Source organism: Gopherus evgoodei, chromosome 1 (assembly GCF_007399415.2).
Source record: "Gopherus evgoodei ecotype Sinaloan lineage chromosome 1, rGopEvg1_v1.p, whole genome shotgun sequence".
NCBI classification, from domain to species: domain Eukaryota; kingdom Metazoa; phylum Chordata; order Testudines; family Testudinidae; genus Gopherus; species Gopherus evgoodei.
Genome location: NC_044322.1, coordinates 130563280 through 130581976, shown reverse-complemented (window position 1 = coordinate 130581976; position 18697 = coordinate 130563280). Strand labels below are relative to the sequence as shown.

Below are 18697 nucleotides of genomic sequence, written 5' to 3'. Positions count from 1 at the left end.
CCACACTATGCTGTCTCCATTGTTATTCTTACAAGAACTAGCTGGATTCAAGATATCTTGAATAGGCTAGCCCACGCAAAGCTTTTCCTGTGTACATTTCAGTTACCACAATAAAATTATGTTAAACGTCTTAGGGAAAGGCAAGCTGCAAAGAATTGGCACTGTAACACAGAATTTAGAAAGGAGCTGTCAATAAAATGCGGTAGTTAATAAGGCCCTGAAAGTCAAAGGTATAGTAAGTAAAGACTTTATATATGGCAATGGAAAACAATGTCTGAGAAGGTCTGCATACTTCACAACAAAATCAGAACCTGGAAGTCCAGAAGTAAACTGCCTTGGCTAAATGGAAAGGTTCAAGAACTTAATTGAACCAAACAGATATCCTTCAATATTTGAAATTTTAACTCTAGGAAAGCCAATAAACAGGGGCATAATTTACAGCAGCCAGCGAGTAAAGAGAAATTAAGAGATTTAATATAGATTTTGAGAGCACGTTGGAGAAGATACCTATCTTTGACCAATCACTTCTGGTAATGAAGATGAGGTAGCCTCAGAGATTGAGGAATCAGAAATGGTGCTGGAAGAAATCAATAATTTAAAAAAAACCCCAGTAACTCACCACATCCAAATGTACAAATCCAATGTAGCTGAGCTGCTAGCAAAAATATGCAATCTCTCATTACATTCAGCTACTGTACTGGAGGATTAGAGGGGAGCAAATGTTCCACTTATATTTTGACTTTCAAAAGGTCTTTGACAGGTCCCTCAGAAAAGGTGTCTAAAGAACTAAGCAATTATGGGATAGGAAAAACTCTTGTCTGATGAGATATTGAACAGTCTGGGATTGATTATTTTATGAAGAAGACAAGAGAGGACGTGATAAAGTATACAAAACCATGAATGGGTGTACAGAAGGCATATTGAGATCTTCTGTTTTCTCCGACTCATAACACAACAACAAAGGGATATTCAATGAAACTGAAAGGTGCCAAATACAAAAATGATATAATGAAAGGTGCCTATTGTGGGCTTTCTTGCACCTTCTTCTGAAACATCTGGTACTGGCCACTGTTGAAAAGAGGCTACAGGGCTAGATGGGCCATGAGTCTAATGGCAATCCTTAAATTTATAGGTCATTATGTAACAACATTCAGGTTAACGCAGTTAGAGGAGGACAGTGAAGATTTAAGCAGGATTTGTTTATTTGCTGATAGTGTCAAAGAGCTGGTTAACTACAGTGTCAATGTCAGGTTTTAATTTTGCATTGTATCCAGCTTTTCAGAGATCACACTATAATCAGAACACAAAGTTTCAGGAAATAATAATAGTGACGTCACCTTTTTGCAATCTAGCTAGCTGGTACCAGACACTGCATCCAAACAGCCCCTAACTTTATTATTGGGACTGACCTGGCTGTGCATCAAGATAAATTAGTGAGTTCAAAACTGTGAAGATCTGTTGTGAGCTTTTGATTTAGGGCAGAACCAATTACTGTTGAATAGACTGCTACAACTTTGATAAGAGAGTCAGATGTTTGATTAATGTTCACATTTTCATATACAGAAAGGCACATTATTGAGATTCCACAGCACAGACACTGAGATGTCCCTCTCATAAAGTACACCTATTACTTCTATTCCTCTAACCAGATGAGCTAAATTCCAATATACATACACAAAAGCAAGAAGGATAGCTTTTTGTCCAGTTAATTTTCTACATATATTAACATCCAGTGCCTGATAGTTTAGGACATAACAGGTCTGATTTTCAGAAGATCAGTCATGCAAATGTGCACTGATCTTGCACACTCAATTTGTGTATGTAAAGAGGGTCTTCACACATAAAAATAACTAGTTATGTGTCTAATGGTCCGTTCCCTTCATGAGCTTTTAACAATCAAGCATGACTTTTCTTAATGTTAAAAGATGCCTTTTGATTTGGGGCTTTAGAGTAGAGTGTGAAAGATAAAACATAATCCACTACATTTTCAATCTGTTAGGGTAAATTAAACTGATTGCAGAGATCTTTTAAATATCTTAGTTTCATTATAAATGTCTTTTATTAAGTTGCTTATCTTCCCACCCGTAATATATTAGTGCATTTATCAGATTACCTAAAAGGAATCTGTAAATCACTTAATAATCCATTGAAAAAAAACCCCAAAGGGTCTGTTTTCTTCTTTAGGCTGCTATCAGATCCGTATTGATTCAACTAAGATCTGTTTCAAATTATTCATTGTTATATAAGTATAAATATAATACTCTGTGTTAAATGAAAGTTCCAAAGGAAAGTACATTCTCCAGATGTATTCATCTTCTTTCTTAGATTGTATCCCCCATTTTACGTCTGACATTCTAAAGCACTAATATTTTTAGAGCTTCCCAAATTCACTGGGGCATGCCTACAGCTACAGATGTGTAAGTCTATGGTGCTTTGAATATGGCAAGTGCTATATAAGGGCTAAGTATTAGTATAGTTCTAATTCAGGTTAATGATAGATTTCTCTCAGCTGTCAATCTCTATAGCACAATAGGACCCCTTGTATATTCTGTAACCTCCACAGCTGTGGTTGCTGCAATTTTTGCCCTACTAATATCTGAGATTGTTTCTCGCACACTTTATAAACACATTAAAGTTATACAGCTTCCTCACACGGTGGCCCTACTACACTTTTATTACTTCCTGTGACCCTCTTTTCCCTCCCTCTAAGTCTTCTTCTCTGAAATCATACTCAAAAGCAATGTGCTACCTGCTCTATAAAATTACAGCTAGTAAGTTTAGGAACCGGTTTCCCAATTCTCTCCCTCTATCACCCAAAAAGGAAGGGAAACAAAAATTAAAGAACCATTTGCACAAAATTTTCTCTGAGAAGAGTGAGACTATCTAAACCTGTCCATACAAGACCCAGGCATCTCTCTCCTATTTTGATGGAAGTTAAGCTCACTTTTGTCATCACAGGCCTGCTTTTCAGAGATGCCGTGTACCTGCCACTTCCACGCTGAAAATCAGGCTCTGTTTTAGCAGCTGGTACTAATGAAAACTTCACAGTGCAGTGGAACGGTAACAGTTCTCTCCCTGTCCCTCTTCTTTACCTTCTTCCTCACCCAATATTCCCCCATCCTCTCAATCTGCTATATATTGGTGAGTGGGACTGTGATATCAAAGGGAGGTCCTCCTCTTCTTCCCTCTCACTCTTTCATTTCTTCCTCTTCTCATTCTCCCCTTCTCCAGAATCAACTTGTCATCTATAATCATGTGCATATCATGACCCCTTTGTCTGAATGAGTTACCAAATCCATCTGCATATTTTGCACTGCTATTGCTTGAAGTGAAATGAGTCAGCAAGTGACATCATGTCAGGGACACATGAACAAACAAAAAGAAAAAGATCATCTGTTCAGCTAGATTTTTTGCTACTTTAACGTTCACCTTATCTTGCTAAAAACACTATTCTCCTCTACAGCAGCACAATCTCATGGATGGCAGGTTTTATTACAATAAGATAAACTTACTGATGGTCTCAAGCTGCCACAGAATTTCTTGAATTTGAAGTACGCATTGATTGTTTCAATAGCTGTATTGTGAGAAAAGCATCAATTTGCGTGCCTTTGACACCACCGATCATACCCTCCTCTTGAAATCTTGTGTTCCTTTCATGACTCTGTCCTGTCCTCGTTCTCCTCCTATCTCTTTGGTATTTTTCAGCATCTCTTTCATTGGGTCTTCCTCCTCTGCTGCTTTCCATGGGTGTCTCCTTAGACTCTGTCCTTGGCTCCCTCATCCTCCCTCTACACCCTTTCTCTGTGTGACTTCACCCACTCACTTGGCTACAATTTCTGATGACACACAGCTACCTCTTCGCTCCTCCCCTTTCCTCTACTACCCAACCAGGTATCTCAGCCTGTTGCACTGATATCTCTTTTTGGATGGCTCACTGGTGTATTTAAAGGCATTTTCAGAAGTGCTAAACACCCAAAAATCTCACTAAAGTCACTGGAGCTGCAGATGCTCATCACTTTTGACAATCAGGCCATTTATGTTTAGGTGTCTAAATATGGATTTAGGATTCTGGACATTAGAAGTTTAATGTTAGGAACCCAGATGTGAACATTTTGGGCTGACAGCATATTACAAATGGGGCAGAGTAAGTAGCTAATTTTTGACACATGTTTCTAAAAATCATTACAAGAAGCTCACCTTTATAAATTCCATTATACCCCCCATGGACTTCTCCAGTGCTAGAGACTTCTTCAACATGTGCCCCCTGGTCAGATGTGAAGTATACAAGAGTCTTATCATTCAAATTCCATTTCTCTAGCACATCCAGAATCTTTCCTGAAAAAACAAAACAGAAAGATTTAAACTTTTATTTTTAACCTGAAAGAAATAAATATGTTTACCCTTATTAATGTTTCAGATGTTTTTCCTTAAAAACATTATTTTATATATCAGCTGGCACCATGCAGAGCACACTAGGTGGCTACCACACAGAGCTGGCTGCTATCAAGATTGTGGCTTGATTGCTGTAGGGCCTCCTGACATATAAAATGAGAAGATTTGTGCACATCAGAGGAAAGGGCTGCTCCACAGCGACCCCATAACAAGGAGTTTGAAAAAGTTGATCATAACTGAAAGAATCACAGTATGCAAAGAACAGCTAACAATGTACTAGAGCTTTGACACATGGAAGCCTTCAGAAGAGGCATGGCTCACCTAGCGCATGCGCTAGAATAAGGGACTTTTAAAAGAGCAACAGTACAGAGAAGAAGTGCCCCTTGAAGCTACACGATTTCATTATCTAACTCTGCCAATCAATCACAGTTGAAAAAATGCTCTTGGGCAGATCAGAACAGACTCTTAGTAAACTAGAGAAAAAGTTTTAAAATGTACATTTACATATTTAAAAAGAGTTGGGCCCAGGGCTGGCTCCAGGCCCCAGCACGCCAAGCGCGTGGTTGGGATGGCATGCCGCAGGGGGCGCTCTGCCGGTCACCGGGAGGGCGGCAGGCGGCTCCGGTGGACCTCCCGCAGGCATGCCTGCGGAGGGTCTGCTGGTCTCGTGGCTCCGGTGGACCTTCCACAGGCATGCCTGCGGAGGGTCCGCTGGTCCCGCAGCTCCGGTGGTCCACTGGAGCCGCGGGACCAGCGGACCCTCTGCAGGCACGCCTGCGGGAGGTCCACTGGAGCTGCCTGCCACCCTCCCGGTGACCGGCAAAGCGCCCCCCGAGGCATGCCACCCTGCTTGGGGCAGCGAAATGTCTAGAGCCGCCCCTGGTTGGGTCACTTGGATATGTTGTGAGACTTCAAAATATTTTGGGCCTAATTTTCATTTATACAGAGGGCTCTTCACATTACTCTGACACTGTAAACAGGCCTTGCAATGGCTGTAAATTACATTTAAACCAATGTTAAGACTCATTTACACTGCTCAAGTTTTGTAAAGAGGCTTTAGTATAAATGAGAATTAGGGCTTAATGTTAAAGTACATTTTTGTACTGAAAGAAATGTAGGATTATTGTCACTGCAAACAGACCAAGAAAAAGATACAGCACAAATAACACAAGTGTACCCTTCCCAACACTGCCCTGTCAATGAGCCTTAATCTGGTTCTTCAGAAAATCCATACAGTATAAAGATAATTCAGTCTCCATGACCATTCTCCTCATCCTCTCTGCTTAACCAGTCAAGAAAAGTGACAATATGGGGGCTATTTTGATTTGTTCATCTGCTCACTAAAAACTGGTTCCTCAACTAAAGCATTCAGCTACCATGTTAAGTAGCATGATGCAAGATCCCAGAAATACAGAATCCATTTCATCAGGAGTGAGGCCACTTAAACAGTTTTCAGATTATATTGGCTTTCTATCATTATCAACCTGTATTGGCTTAGAAGCAGTTACCTCATCCTTTTGCTCACCAATCCCCTTGCAAGTTGCAATTCAGTAAAATCACAGTTCTGTAATGTACTGAGCACTTACTGGAAGGTGCTGAATGCCTTCATTTCCTACTGACTTTAATGACTGGGCTCTCATTAAAGGGATACAACCAGTTAAATAAGCAGTGTCTATTGTTCTGGTTTGTAAAACAGGAGAAAAGTAGCTATATAAGAATAGGAGAATTTGTTTACATAAATTCTGAAACTTGGTGGGAGTTGAAATTTCCCAACAGAGCTGTGGAAAATCTATTACAAAGTCTGACATTTTAAAGCTGGTGGGTTGTGGGGGGATTTGGTTAACAGCTCATGCAGCTCCATCTGACAAGTCATTTTGCTTGGTGTAGCAGGTAGGCTAAGTGCCAAAGAAAGAAAAAGGCAATTTTCCATTGGTTGTGCTTGCTAAACACTGTCGTGTCTGCTGATAAAGTGGTGGTAATGCAGTCAGAAAGTTAGGTTGGACATTGTGTGGGTACATATGATTTAAAAAAGTGAAGGATAGACAAGATGACCTACTCTAATAAACTTTTCTATTTAAAATCTGAAAACTATTTTTCTTAATGAACTAGTATCCCTCTAGACCAGTGGCTCTCAAACTTATTTGATGGGGTCCCCTTCTTTGTGTCTGTACTCATTTACATCCCCCTCCCCAACTACAAATACCAACACCTAGATGTGAAGGCAAGGCAGAGAGCAGTGGCTGCTGGCTGGGCACCCAGATCTGAAGGCAGCACCACGCCAGCAGCAACACAGAAATAAGGGTGGTAATGTGAAAAGTGATATTTGTCAATATCACTTTTCACAGTAGACTTAGTGCCCCATTGCCACCCTTACTTCTGCGCTGCTGATGCCACCCCAGAGTTGACAGCTGGAGCCACCTTCTGGAGGGAATGGGAGGATGGGGGAGGGGATGAGAGCTCAAGCCCGAGTGGCGGGCCTCTGGCTTTCCCCTTTATTTCTGCCTGCCGGATGTGTACGGTCCTTCTGCATGAGCTCCAGCGACCCAGGGCTGATAGCCAGAGCTCTTTTTAAAAAAAGCAGGACACACCTCATGCCTCCCTTGATGCATTCCCATGCGTCTCTTGGGAGGCTCACCCCAGAGTTTAAGAACTGCAGAGTATGACACCATGTGCATGTGAAAGAAAAAAGTACAATTATTACCATGTAATAGATCATGTTAAAAGAAATAATTAAAAGCACACCAAATGAAGCACGAGATTTAGGCCTCCTTTTCTCATTCATGAACAATCAATATTAATTTTTCTACCTGAACTGGGACAAAACAGGAAATATTCATCTGAAACTCCCCTTTCCGACGCACTCCATTAAAAAAAAAGAGTATTTATTTATTGGCAAGTAGACTGGATAAAAAATGACCTAGTCTGAACATCATTACTGAGTTTAGACTCATGCAAAACCATGCACATTGTATCTATTCCAGAAAGGCAAGAAATTGCATATAGAGCTTCATCCAAAGCCCATTAATGTGAATGAAAACATTCCCATTGGCGTCAATGGGATTTTTTAATCATGGTCATAATAAGGTAATAACAAAGTCAGCATTTGGTTGATTATATTACAGCAGGGTTAATAAATACTAAAATGACAACAATTTATTTCTAGCAACCTAAGTTTTCAGTATTTCAAATAACACATTTTGCTGTGGTTGGAGATTAAGTATCACAAAAATAAAACAGAACTTGCATTTCTATTTTCTCCTTGAACATTGACACCTTTTGGAATGAGCACTAAATAAATGAGCATAAATAAGTAATAAGATGTATTTTACTGTAAGATAAGGCACACTAAAGGGTGTTTGAACTATGTGGTTAGTGTTAATATGAGCCCTACATAGCTCTGATTAGAAATTTTTCATCAAAATAATTTTTTGATGAAAAATGTCAGCTCCACTGAAAGCAGAATATAAAAAAAATAGATTTTGATGAAATTTTGTTTTAAAATAAGCATCAGTTTAATAGTGTTGAAATGTCCCACTTGACATTTTTGGACTGAACATGCCAAAATTTGTTTTGCTTAGATTTTTTTATGTTTGAAAAGGTCAAAATTGGAATGAAATGTAATCAAAACAAAACATTTTGATATCCCCTATTTTTGTTCCTGTTTCTTGGAATTTTTTTCTTTGTTTGTTTTTGTTCCATTCCAGATCGGGGGGAAAAAATGAAATTGTGGAATTTCCTGCAAAATGAAAAATCCAGTTCCCGCCCAGCTGTACACATACAGTATCTCAGTTGTGTTCAAAATGGTAAGAAAAACAATAACATAAATATATTACACTAAGTGTAACTGTGTATATATTTTACACACACACACATATTTATATTGGAAGCAACCACTACATAGGGTTGAAACACAAATTCCATCACAACCCTCCTTTTTCAATTGTTCAGTACTTTCTCCAATACATTATTTTTGGGTCTAAATTTTTAAGACTTGTTTGTTTTGTAGATTTAATTGAAGCTTACAAATTAAAGCCAAGTCTGATGACTATAGGTTCAATTGTGCAGGGAATTGTAATTTACACACCATGTGTCAGAAGGGCAACTGGAGTTAGAAATCAGTCTTATCCATGTCTCATAAACAGATAGCTAAGGGTTAACGTCTCTTTCACTGGAAAGAAGTATCTGAATCACCTGACCAGAGGACCAATCAGGAAACAGGATTTTTTCAACTCTGGGTGGAGGGAAGTTTGTGTGTGAGTCCTTTGTTCTTGGTTCTGCTGTCTGCCTGTATGCTCTCTCGGCTATGAGGAGTGATTTCTATTTCCTGCTTTCTAATCTTCTGTTTCCAAGTTGTGAGTACAATGATCAGATAGTGATTTCTATATTTTCTTTTGTATTTACATGTCTATAGTTGCTGGAGTGCTTTGAATTGTATTCTTTTTGAATAAGGCTGTTTATTCAATATTCTTTTAAGCAAATGACCCTGTAAGTGTCACCTTAATACAGAGAGACCATTTTAATGTATTTTTCTTTCTTTTTATATAAAGCTTTCTTTTTAAGACCTGTTGGAGTTTTTCTTTAGGGGGGAATTCCAGGGAATTGAGTCTGTATTCACCAGGGAATTGGTGGGAGGAAGAAGTCAGGGGGAAATCCATGTGTGTTAGATTTACTAGCCTGACTTTGCATTCCTTCTGGGGGGAGAGGGAAGTAATTCTGTTTTCCAGGACTGGGAACCAGGAGGGTGGAGTCCCTCTGTTTAGACTCACGGAGTTTGCTTCTGTGTATCTCTCCAGGAACACCTGGAGTGGGGGAAGGGAAAAGGTTTATTTCCCTTTGTTGTGAGACTCAAGGGATTTGGGTCTTGGGGTCCCCAGGGAAGGTTTTTGTGGGGACCAGAGTGCCCCAAAACACTCTGATTTTTTGGGTGGTGGCAGCTTTACCAGGTCCAAGCTGGTAACTAAGCTTGGAGGTTTTCATGCTAACCCCCATATTTTGGACGCTAAGGTCCAAATCTGGGACTAGGTTTTGACACCATGACTGCAGGAAGGAATAAAAACTTAGTTTGGCATTACAGCAGCATTCAAGGAAGGTTACCCTGAGAAATAAGCAAAAATAATAGCTCTATTGAATCAATAATGAATTTGTTGCAAATGCCTTTGTTCAGGGCACAGATATTATTCACTGTATACACTTGTGACACTCTACAACTACTCCCAAATGACAGAACTGTCAGTTGAAGAGATTCACTTGAAAATTGTGGTCTGGAAAAGTTAAGAGTTCTGTTAATCCCTAAGGCTGCAGATGCTCCCGGGGCACATGTCATTTTATTGCAGGGCAGTTGATTGACCAGAATGTGGTTTGGCTGATGGAGCCCAAGACTATGGAGCTAAGGTTACGCTGAAAGATTTCTGAGTGGTTAGAATATAAGACAGAGTTTTTCCCAGCACTGTCATCCCAGGAGTTTCATCATCTTTGGTCCTAAACCTAGATCATTATTTCCCAGACTTGTTCTGCTGCTAGTGCAAGGAAAGCCCCTGACGGGCTGGGCCAGTTTGTGTACCTGCCGCATCTGCAGGTTTGGCCAATGGTGGCTTCCAGTGGCCGCAGTTCACTGCTCTGGGCTAAGAGGAGCTGCTAGAAGCGGCGCAGGCCGAGGGACGTACAGGCCGCCGCTTCCAGCAGCCCCAATTGGCCTGGAGCAGCGAACCACGGCCACTGGGAGCCGCCACCAGCAGAACCTGTGGACATGGCAGGTACACAAACTGGACCAGCCCGCCAGGGGCTTTCCTTGCACAAGTGGTGGAACAAGCTTGGGAACCACTGATCTAGATCATTTCCATGTAGCACATAATGTCACAGTCTCATTTTTACTTTTTTAAATTACAGACACATTAATGAAGGCATTAAAAATAAGGTTTGACATTAATTAATTAATTAGTTAATAGGATTAATGCTTTAAAGTCCAGCTAAAGCTCCCTTTGAAATGCCCATATGCAAATATCCTAGCAGAATCATCTTTATATCCTGCTCCACTTTTGCTTTAAGTAATATTATAAGGTGTCAGATCTGCAGGTGCTGTCTCCTAGAAAGGTTTTTAAAATGTGATGTCATCAATTTATATGGAGTGATGGAATATAGCTGATTGGAGCTTGACTCTTATTCTTTGGGATGACTTTGAGAATGTAAGATTTCATCTCTACAGTCTTATCCTGGTTAACTCAGTACAACTCATATCGAATCTCAACTTTAACATTCCATTAATATTGCCCAGTGCTGCAGTCCTGAATCATGCAAGTCTCCCATTGCACTCAATTCTGAATTTTTTTCAAAGAGAAATCTAATCAAGATGTGTGTGTGATATACATGTATTTGTTTAATAAATTCACTCACTTTCATTTAAAATGAATAATCCAGGAATGTTTTCCATATAATTTAAAATGTGAATCTTGTTCGTCTGTTTGAAATAAAACAGATGCCTGCTAAAATCACTAAAGGACCCAATCCTGACCCATCTGTCACAACACTAAAGGTCATGCAGCCTTCTTACTCCCAAATAGGGAAGTTCTGCACCAGTGCGACCAATCCACACGATGCTCAGAATGCTGCAGAAGGGGTGTGGAACAGCTCCAGCTGAAGTTCTACTGTATAGGAGAGATGATGGGTAAGGCTACGATTTAATCACGGATATTTTTAGTAGAAGTCATAGACAGGTCACAGGCTAGAAAAAAAAAGTCATGACCCGTGGACTGTCCATGACTTATACCATAAATACCCCTAACTGAATTGGGGGGGCACTGCGGAGGGGGAGCCTGCAGCACAAGATGCTGGAGGGGAGAGTTCTGGGAGTCTGTGGTACTAGCTGCTGAGGGGGGGGAAGGAGATGAAGCCCCAGGGGAGCAGTGCCTGCTTCAGCCACTGCCATGGGGGGAGCCCTGAGAGGCCAGCAACTGCTCCGGCAATTCCAGGACCACTACTCAGGTGGTCCCCAGGGCAAGCCACACTGGCCACTGTGGAAGTCACGGAGGTCGCAGGAAGTCATGGAATCCGTGACTATCACAACCTCCATGACAAACACAGAGCCCTAATGGTGGATACAGATGATTCAGGCAAATGAGATACCACTGCCCCACTCAAGGCAACATTCGTATATCTTTCCCCATATTTCCACTTTCTTCTATTGGAACTACTGCATCCCTGGGTCTGTAGCGATGCTCTAAAGGACATTGGGGGAGGGTGGAAGGGCAAAGGGTGACTTGGGAGCATGAGCCACCCCATCTTCCATATAACTAGAGGAGAGAGATCATTTGTTTGGTTAACAGCTCTGTTTCAGAGCCATCTGCTGGCACCACTCCCTGTGGCTGAATAGCTTTTCTAAACATCTCAGCTGGGGACTGACAGTCAGCTCTGGGGACTTGCCTCCATGTCTGGGGAAATGGGGAGGTTCTGAACATGTGCAAAGGGTCCCACAAAACTTCCCCAAATACTATGGGGGGCTGGAATCCAGGACTTGGCCTTGAGAAGATGATGGAGCCAGACTGAGCCAGATGGAGCCAGACTGCAGTGTAGACAGTATGTAGTAGTCCCTGAGGGGACAGCTGCTTCACTGGCACAGGTTTTGAATTATAAGGTAATTCCATAGCTGAACCTCTACTCGGTGTTCAGAAGGGTAATATTTTTTCCTTATGAAAAATAAATGCTGCGACTTCTGCATTTCAACATCTACAAGCTAAAAATCAATTTAGCAGAACTTACTCTTCCTATAACGGTTTTGAGACGAGTATTATGAAAAGAGTTTAATGTTTTGATCTGATATTAAACCCACTGATTAGCTATACAAATTTACACTACCTGAGGATCTGCCCCAAGTATCTAGTACAATCTGGGTGCTGTGTAAAAACATGCCCAAGTACAGTAACTAAGACCTAGACATCCATGTCTTAATTTTAGCTTTTGTAGATTTCAGGTTATAAATATTCAAATTTCTGTGATAAGCTCAGAGTCATCAAGTTTCCCCTTGATAAGTATGTAAATCAGTCTGTCTCCGCAGTGGGGAAGTAATTATCACTTTCAGACCTAGTCATTGAGCGCAACACTTGAGAGGTGAAAATGAAAAATAATAAAACCACTGACAGCAAGACAAGAAGTTGCAGCACATACAGTGAACCATATATACTTGCATACACTTGTTTAGCATTCTGAGCTGAAATATGGCAAGTGGAATGTGGAGATTTTGGAAAGAGGCAATAGATTAGATAGATAATGTGCCATGACATCAATCAATAGAACCCAAGGAACACAGGTGATTCTGCATACAGGCAAAACATGCATGTGACTCTGGTAGGTGACAATCAGGAAAAAATTGATCCAAATGCCTTTCTAGAAAATATATAGAAAATTCCCCTAGAAAGCCAAGAGCATGGATTGATTAAAAATCATACCTCCATATTTTATTATATCACTTCTGAAAATGGAGACATTTTATTCCATAGGATAATGCAACATGAAGTAGAATGTAATGGAGGTGGGAAAGTCCTGTATCAGTTCTAATTTGTGATTGTTATTATTTAATAGTGCTACTATGATAGCAACCTGTGCCCTGAGATCTTCCAAAAAGTACTTAAGACATTCAGGGCTGGATTTTTAGAGGTGCTGAGCCCTCACAACTCCAAATGAAATCAATGGGAGCTTCAGGTGCTTCTCAGAATCAGGCTGTCATGGTACAATTCCCCACTCTGAACCTAAGCGTCCAAAAGATGGGGTACCAGCATGAATTCCTCTAAGCTCAATTACCAGCTTAGAACCTGTAGTGCTGCCATCAACCAGGAATTCCAGTGCCTGGTACACTCTGGTCCCCACAAAACCTTACCCGGGGACCCCCAAGACCCTGTCCCTCTGGATCTTAACACAAGGAAAGTAAACCCTTTCCTTCACCGTTGCCTCTCCCAGGCTTCTCCTCCCTGGGTTACCCTGGAAGATCACTGTGATTCAAACTCCTTGAATCACAAAACAGAGAGGACAATTCACCTTCCGCCCTCCTTCTCTTTCCCCCTCCCAGACTCTTCCTGAGAGAAAGTAATCCTGGCACAAAGAGAAATCAGCCTCTCTCTCCCTCTTCCCTCCTTTCTCCCCACCAATTCCCTGGTGAATCCAGACCCAGTCCCCTGGGGTCTCACCAGAATAAAAAAACAATCAGGTTCTTAAACAAGAAAAGTTTTTAATTAAAGAGAGAAAAACAGTAAAAATTAGCATTGTAAATTTAAAATGGAATAGGTACAGGGTCTTTCAGCTCTAGACACTGGGAATACCCTCCCAGTCTAAGTATACAAGTACAAATTAGAATCTTTTCAGCAAAATGCCAGTTTGAACTCCTTCCAACCAAATACACATTTGCAAATAAAGAAAACAACCATAAGCCTAACTCGCCTTATCACCTAGTACTCCCTAGTCTGAACTTATAAGAGCCTGTATTGGAGAGATTGGAGAGAAACCTGGTTGCACGTCTGGTCCCTCTGAGTCCCCAGAGTGAACAACCACCAAAACTAACAGCACACACAAAAACTTCCCTCCCTCAAGATTTGAAAGTATCCTGTCCTCTGATTGGTCCTCTGGTCAGGTGACAGCCAGGCTTACTGAACTTGTTAACCCTTTACAGTCAAAGAGATATAAAGTACTTCTGTGCTATTAACTTTTCTTATCTGTTTATGACACAGGCCTTCAGAGATGACTAGTAACTTTTGTATTGGAAAGGTTTGCTTCCTTTGCTCTCATGCACAGTATGATGCATTCATAATGGTTGCTGAAGGAATGCACAGAAATAAGGTGAAGATTTGACCTATATTTGAAACAACCTGGAAATATGTTTATAATTTGATTTCAGTGGAGCTCTGTGCATGTGCAGGGTCTGCCCAAGCACATCAAATTACAGGATCTATAAACAACTTGAGGTGCTTAGAAACCATGGAAATAAGAGGTAGGTAGATAGATAGTATCTCAATAGCAACACTGAAGTCAGTGGAGCTATGCTAATTTACAACACCTGAGGATAGGCCCCAAGTACCTAATACAATCTGAGTGATGTATAAATAATACGTAAATCATAATACATAGTATAATCATTTCTCTAGGACTGTGTTTGGGTGTGGGACATAACCCAAACATGTTTATGTACTGTACTGCTTCTCACCCCATGTTCTGATGGTATATGCAATTATGCAGGCAGATGAGTTATTTCCAGCAGATTTTTTCATGATAAATGCAATAACTGAGACACAATAGATCCTAGCAAACTTCAGGTGTTCTCTCCTCTCCCTTTTCTCTAGCTCTGTTGATAATTTCCCTACTTACCCATGGTGAACATTCATCACGTGGTTATTTGACTACAATAATCTTTCTCATGTTTTGTGAGTGCATAAATCAGCTTCAGTTTTCTTGTACTGACTTGTTTTATTATCTCTCATGTATATCTTTGCATCACTCGTTATATATAAAAAAGAGACACCTAGTTTTAATTATATCAGAACCCTTTTCATAGAATATCTTTTACAGGGATTTTGTTACAAGATAGGGAGTGAGGGTGATGAGAAAGAATGAAGGTTGTCTTAGGTTGTCTTGATAGATTTCCCATATTACCCCTCCAATTCTAATTTGAAGGAGATGGTCTTCAAAGCCAAGATATATTTCCTCAATGGTGTTACACTGGACTTCAGTTGTGGTAAGCAAAAGCAGAATTTTGCTGTTTGAGCTTTAGACTTGCCTTCTTTCTATAAAAAACTAAAGCTAAAATTGCTGTGCTCAGTTAAGATATAAGTATCAATTTGCTATGTGTTCAGATTTGTGTTGTGCTGTAACTTAAAATTGAAATTGGCTTGTGGTTGTTTATACAGTCTTAAAAGGATAACTTGCCTTTCAGACCCTCGAGGTAAATTTTCAGACAATAGATGTGCATGGTTTAGCTGCTATGAATAAATCATCCAAACTTTGACTTATAATTATGTATAAGATAAGGGCTACAGTTAGGTGCTAAATCTTTTATTTTAATATGGGTTTCAAATTACCTAGTAAATGTAACTGTTGGAATGATGTGTTTTACATGTGTACAAAAAGTGCTATTCAATCTTTGGCGTATAATAAAGCATGAAGATAGGACATAGTTAAAAAAAACAATGAGGAGTCTGGTAGCACCTTAAAGACTAACAGATTTATTTGAGCATAAGCTTTCGTGGGTAAAAAACCCACTTCTTCAGATGCATGGAGTGGGACTCCTAGTTGTTTTTGTGGATACAGACTAGCACAGCTACCCCCCTGAGATATAGTTAATGAGAGTTATAGGGACCTTTATGTATAGCTGCACTATAGGCAATATCGGATTGTAGGGCATCCATAACTGCATGGCTACTATAGGATTGAAGAGATAACATTTTTGGGATAGGTAGAGGTCAACAGTATGGCTGCTTTATGGCTACCTGGTTAGTGTGTACATTAGTTAATGAATATGTTGCTTAAAATTCACTTAAGACCTTACATTTCTTCACCATAATGCTATGTATTTCTTAACTTTTAGACTGCCTAAGATACTAAATATGAGACATTGTCATGCAATTTTAGAAGCGTCTATTGTATTTGCATTTTGTATGCTCCAGCTGAGATCATTTCTTTTGGGAAATTCACAGCATCATTCTGCTAACATCTGAGAGTAAAAGGCCATTTTACACATACAACCAAATGTACACAATACACCATTTGCTGTCCTGCACCAAACTCTCCCATGTATATTATGGAAGCTTTTCCATCCAAATTTTGGAAACATTTCCTTTGGCTAAGACCAGGGAATGTTTGCAAGCTTTAATGACAGACAAGAATGCTTTTCATTTTCATGCAAACCATACTTTGGGCCAGATTATCTCCTGGAATAAAGAGTAGAGGTCCAGTGACTTCAACTATTTTCCATTATTGGAACATTTATATGTTTAAAACTATATTGGGTTAATGAACGGGGACGTGTAGGCAGGTTTCTTTATAAACTTCAAAGAACTTGATGTAAAAATAAAGTTCTAAACTCAAATTTTACATATCAACTCAAATCATCCTAGATATTTGGATCCAAATGTATTGGGCCATAATTATGTAAAATTAAAGTTTGAGATATTCAAAGCAGTGCAGAAATTTAATCACCCAATCCCATTTGCTGCTTTCAAAACTTTAACCAAAGTATTTTTCAAATTGTTTTAGTTTGATATCATTTTTCTAATTCAATATATATTTTTAACAAAAAGAGATGACTGACATTAGAACCCAAGGTTTTCAGTATCTTCCTCTGGCCAAGCACATTCCTCTTCACTGCATTCTGAGATTGAGTCCTTTACACTGCACTCTCGGATTGGGTTTATGTTGTAAAACGTATACCGCAAAATAAACAGAATATTCAGGAAGACAGAATTAACATTGCTATTGGAATCTTTATTCCCCACATTTCCTTACTTTCCCCTGTGCAAACCTAATCTTCCATGAATGCAATTGGCTTGCATTTCATTGACTCGATGTTCAGTAGGTTCCTTTTGTTTTTCTCTAAATGTGACATTCAGTTTGCATGTTTCCTGCTGCATCTGCATCTTTACTTCCCGGCCCAATAGCTCATTGGCTTTGTATCTGCTAATGCTGTTAGACATTTGAAGCCTACTATGCACTTCTCATCTGCAGACAAGACAAGCCATGAATGAATCTCTGCACGGAGAAGTTGTTAATTCCAAGAAGAAACTGAGCTTAACAGAAAGGGGCAAACTCTGTTGTCTCTCTGGATGACATTTTGGATTTAAGTAGAAAAATGGGGAAAAAATTAAGTCTGTACAGCTTTCTATTGTTCAGTAATCTACCACTTATTTTTCCCCCTTACTGATTTTGGTTCTGAAATTGACTGTATCAGCATTCTGCACACAAATTAAACTCTGAAGGAAACTTCTGAAAAATGGAAAGAAATTATTTTGTAGGTCATATTAGTAAATCATAGAAGACTTTCTGAACAAACATTGTCACGGACATATGGTTCCTGCTCTTAAATGCACATATGCAGTTAGTGAAAGTAATTTAAGGAAACAATAGGAGTTAGGTGCCTAAATACCTTGGAGGCTCTGGAGCTTAGACGCCTAAGTCCTAGTGAGTTTCAATGACAGTTAAACTCCTAAATGCCCATGTTACTTTTGAAAATGAGACCTGGGTGCTTTTGAAAATTTTATCCAGCCATGTTCTGAAAGTGCTTCTCATACAGTCAGTGGCAGAGAAGATATCAAACAGAAAAAAAAATCTGTTCTGCTTTGTGGAGTGGGGATGGAGAAATACTTCTGCCTCTTCCTAGACTATGGATTGCATGTAGAACTGCTTCATGGACTCTACTGCTGCCCTGATGCTTCAGTTGCCTTCACAGTGTGAAAGAATGGCAGGGTGGGAGTACAGCATAGCATTGTATCATCTGGGACAGTCCTCACCTTTCTGATAGTCTGTCAAGCCTCTACCCCATCCCTGTATATTGACAGGTATGGGGGTGTGATAGACATGGAACTGATATATGATAATCTAAGAGGTAATAATTCTGTGAACACTTTATGTGACCTGGTCAGTGAGTGGAATATTGGGTTATAAGACTTTCCTGTATGAAGGCTCTGATCTTGTTTAGTAGGTGGCTTTGGGAAGAACAAACAAGAAGGCGGCAATGGCCCCAGATACAGATACCCCAGCATACACTTGAAGGACAGTGGGCAAAACTATCAGTTTCAAGGACCTTACGTCCTATCCAAGGAATATACAAGCTTGTTTTGACAGGCAAGGAACTTGAAGACCAAAAGGACTGAACAGCTTTTGAATGGGACCCTTCCTGATGCATAGAAGATAAATAGTGCAGTGTCTGAACTTACATACCATGCCAGCAAGACCCTAGAGGTCTTTGGGATGGGAGGGTCTATAGGAAGCTTAGACCTACTAGGATCCCCATGTGGAATGTGGTTAGATACCTTGTAAACTAGACATGCCTATAGTCAGTTTTATTGCTTTAAGATCTGTTTTCTCTTAAATGCTTTTGTTCTAAATAAATAACACTTTGCTTTAGGGAAGCTGTCTGGTTACCACTGTCATTACTTCTAGAGAGAACAGAACTGCTGGGGCTGCCTCATAAGATATTCATAGTCAGCACTGAAGATCCAGTCTGAGGGCTTGGCCTCACTACGTTGTTAGCTCACACTACAACTTGAAAGCGGCAAAGAGTTCTGTGGCACCTTGCAGACTAACAAACGTATTGGAGCATGAGTTTTCATGGGTG

The 18697-nt window shown here is 40.0% G+C and overlaps 1 protein-coding gene across 5 annotated transcripts in view; it reads right to left on the bottom strand.

Annotated features, from left to right (window-relative positions):
• Nucleotides 1-18697, bottom strand: part of STS (steroid sulfatase) — a 182845-nt gene that overhangs the window by 54433 nt on the left and 109715 nt on the right. For all 5 annotated transcript variants that reach the window (XM_030572287.1, XM_030572271.1, XM_030572280.1 and 2 more), the window contains one exon: nucleotides 4198-4335. In XM_030572287.1, the coding sequence (XP_030428147.1) occupies nucleotides 4198-4335 (138 nt within the window). The remainder of the gene's footprint in view (nucleotides 1-4197; nucleotides 4336-18697) is intronic.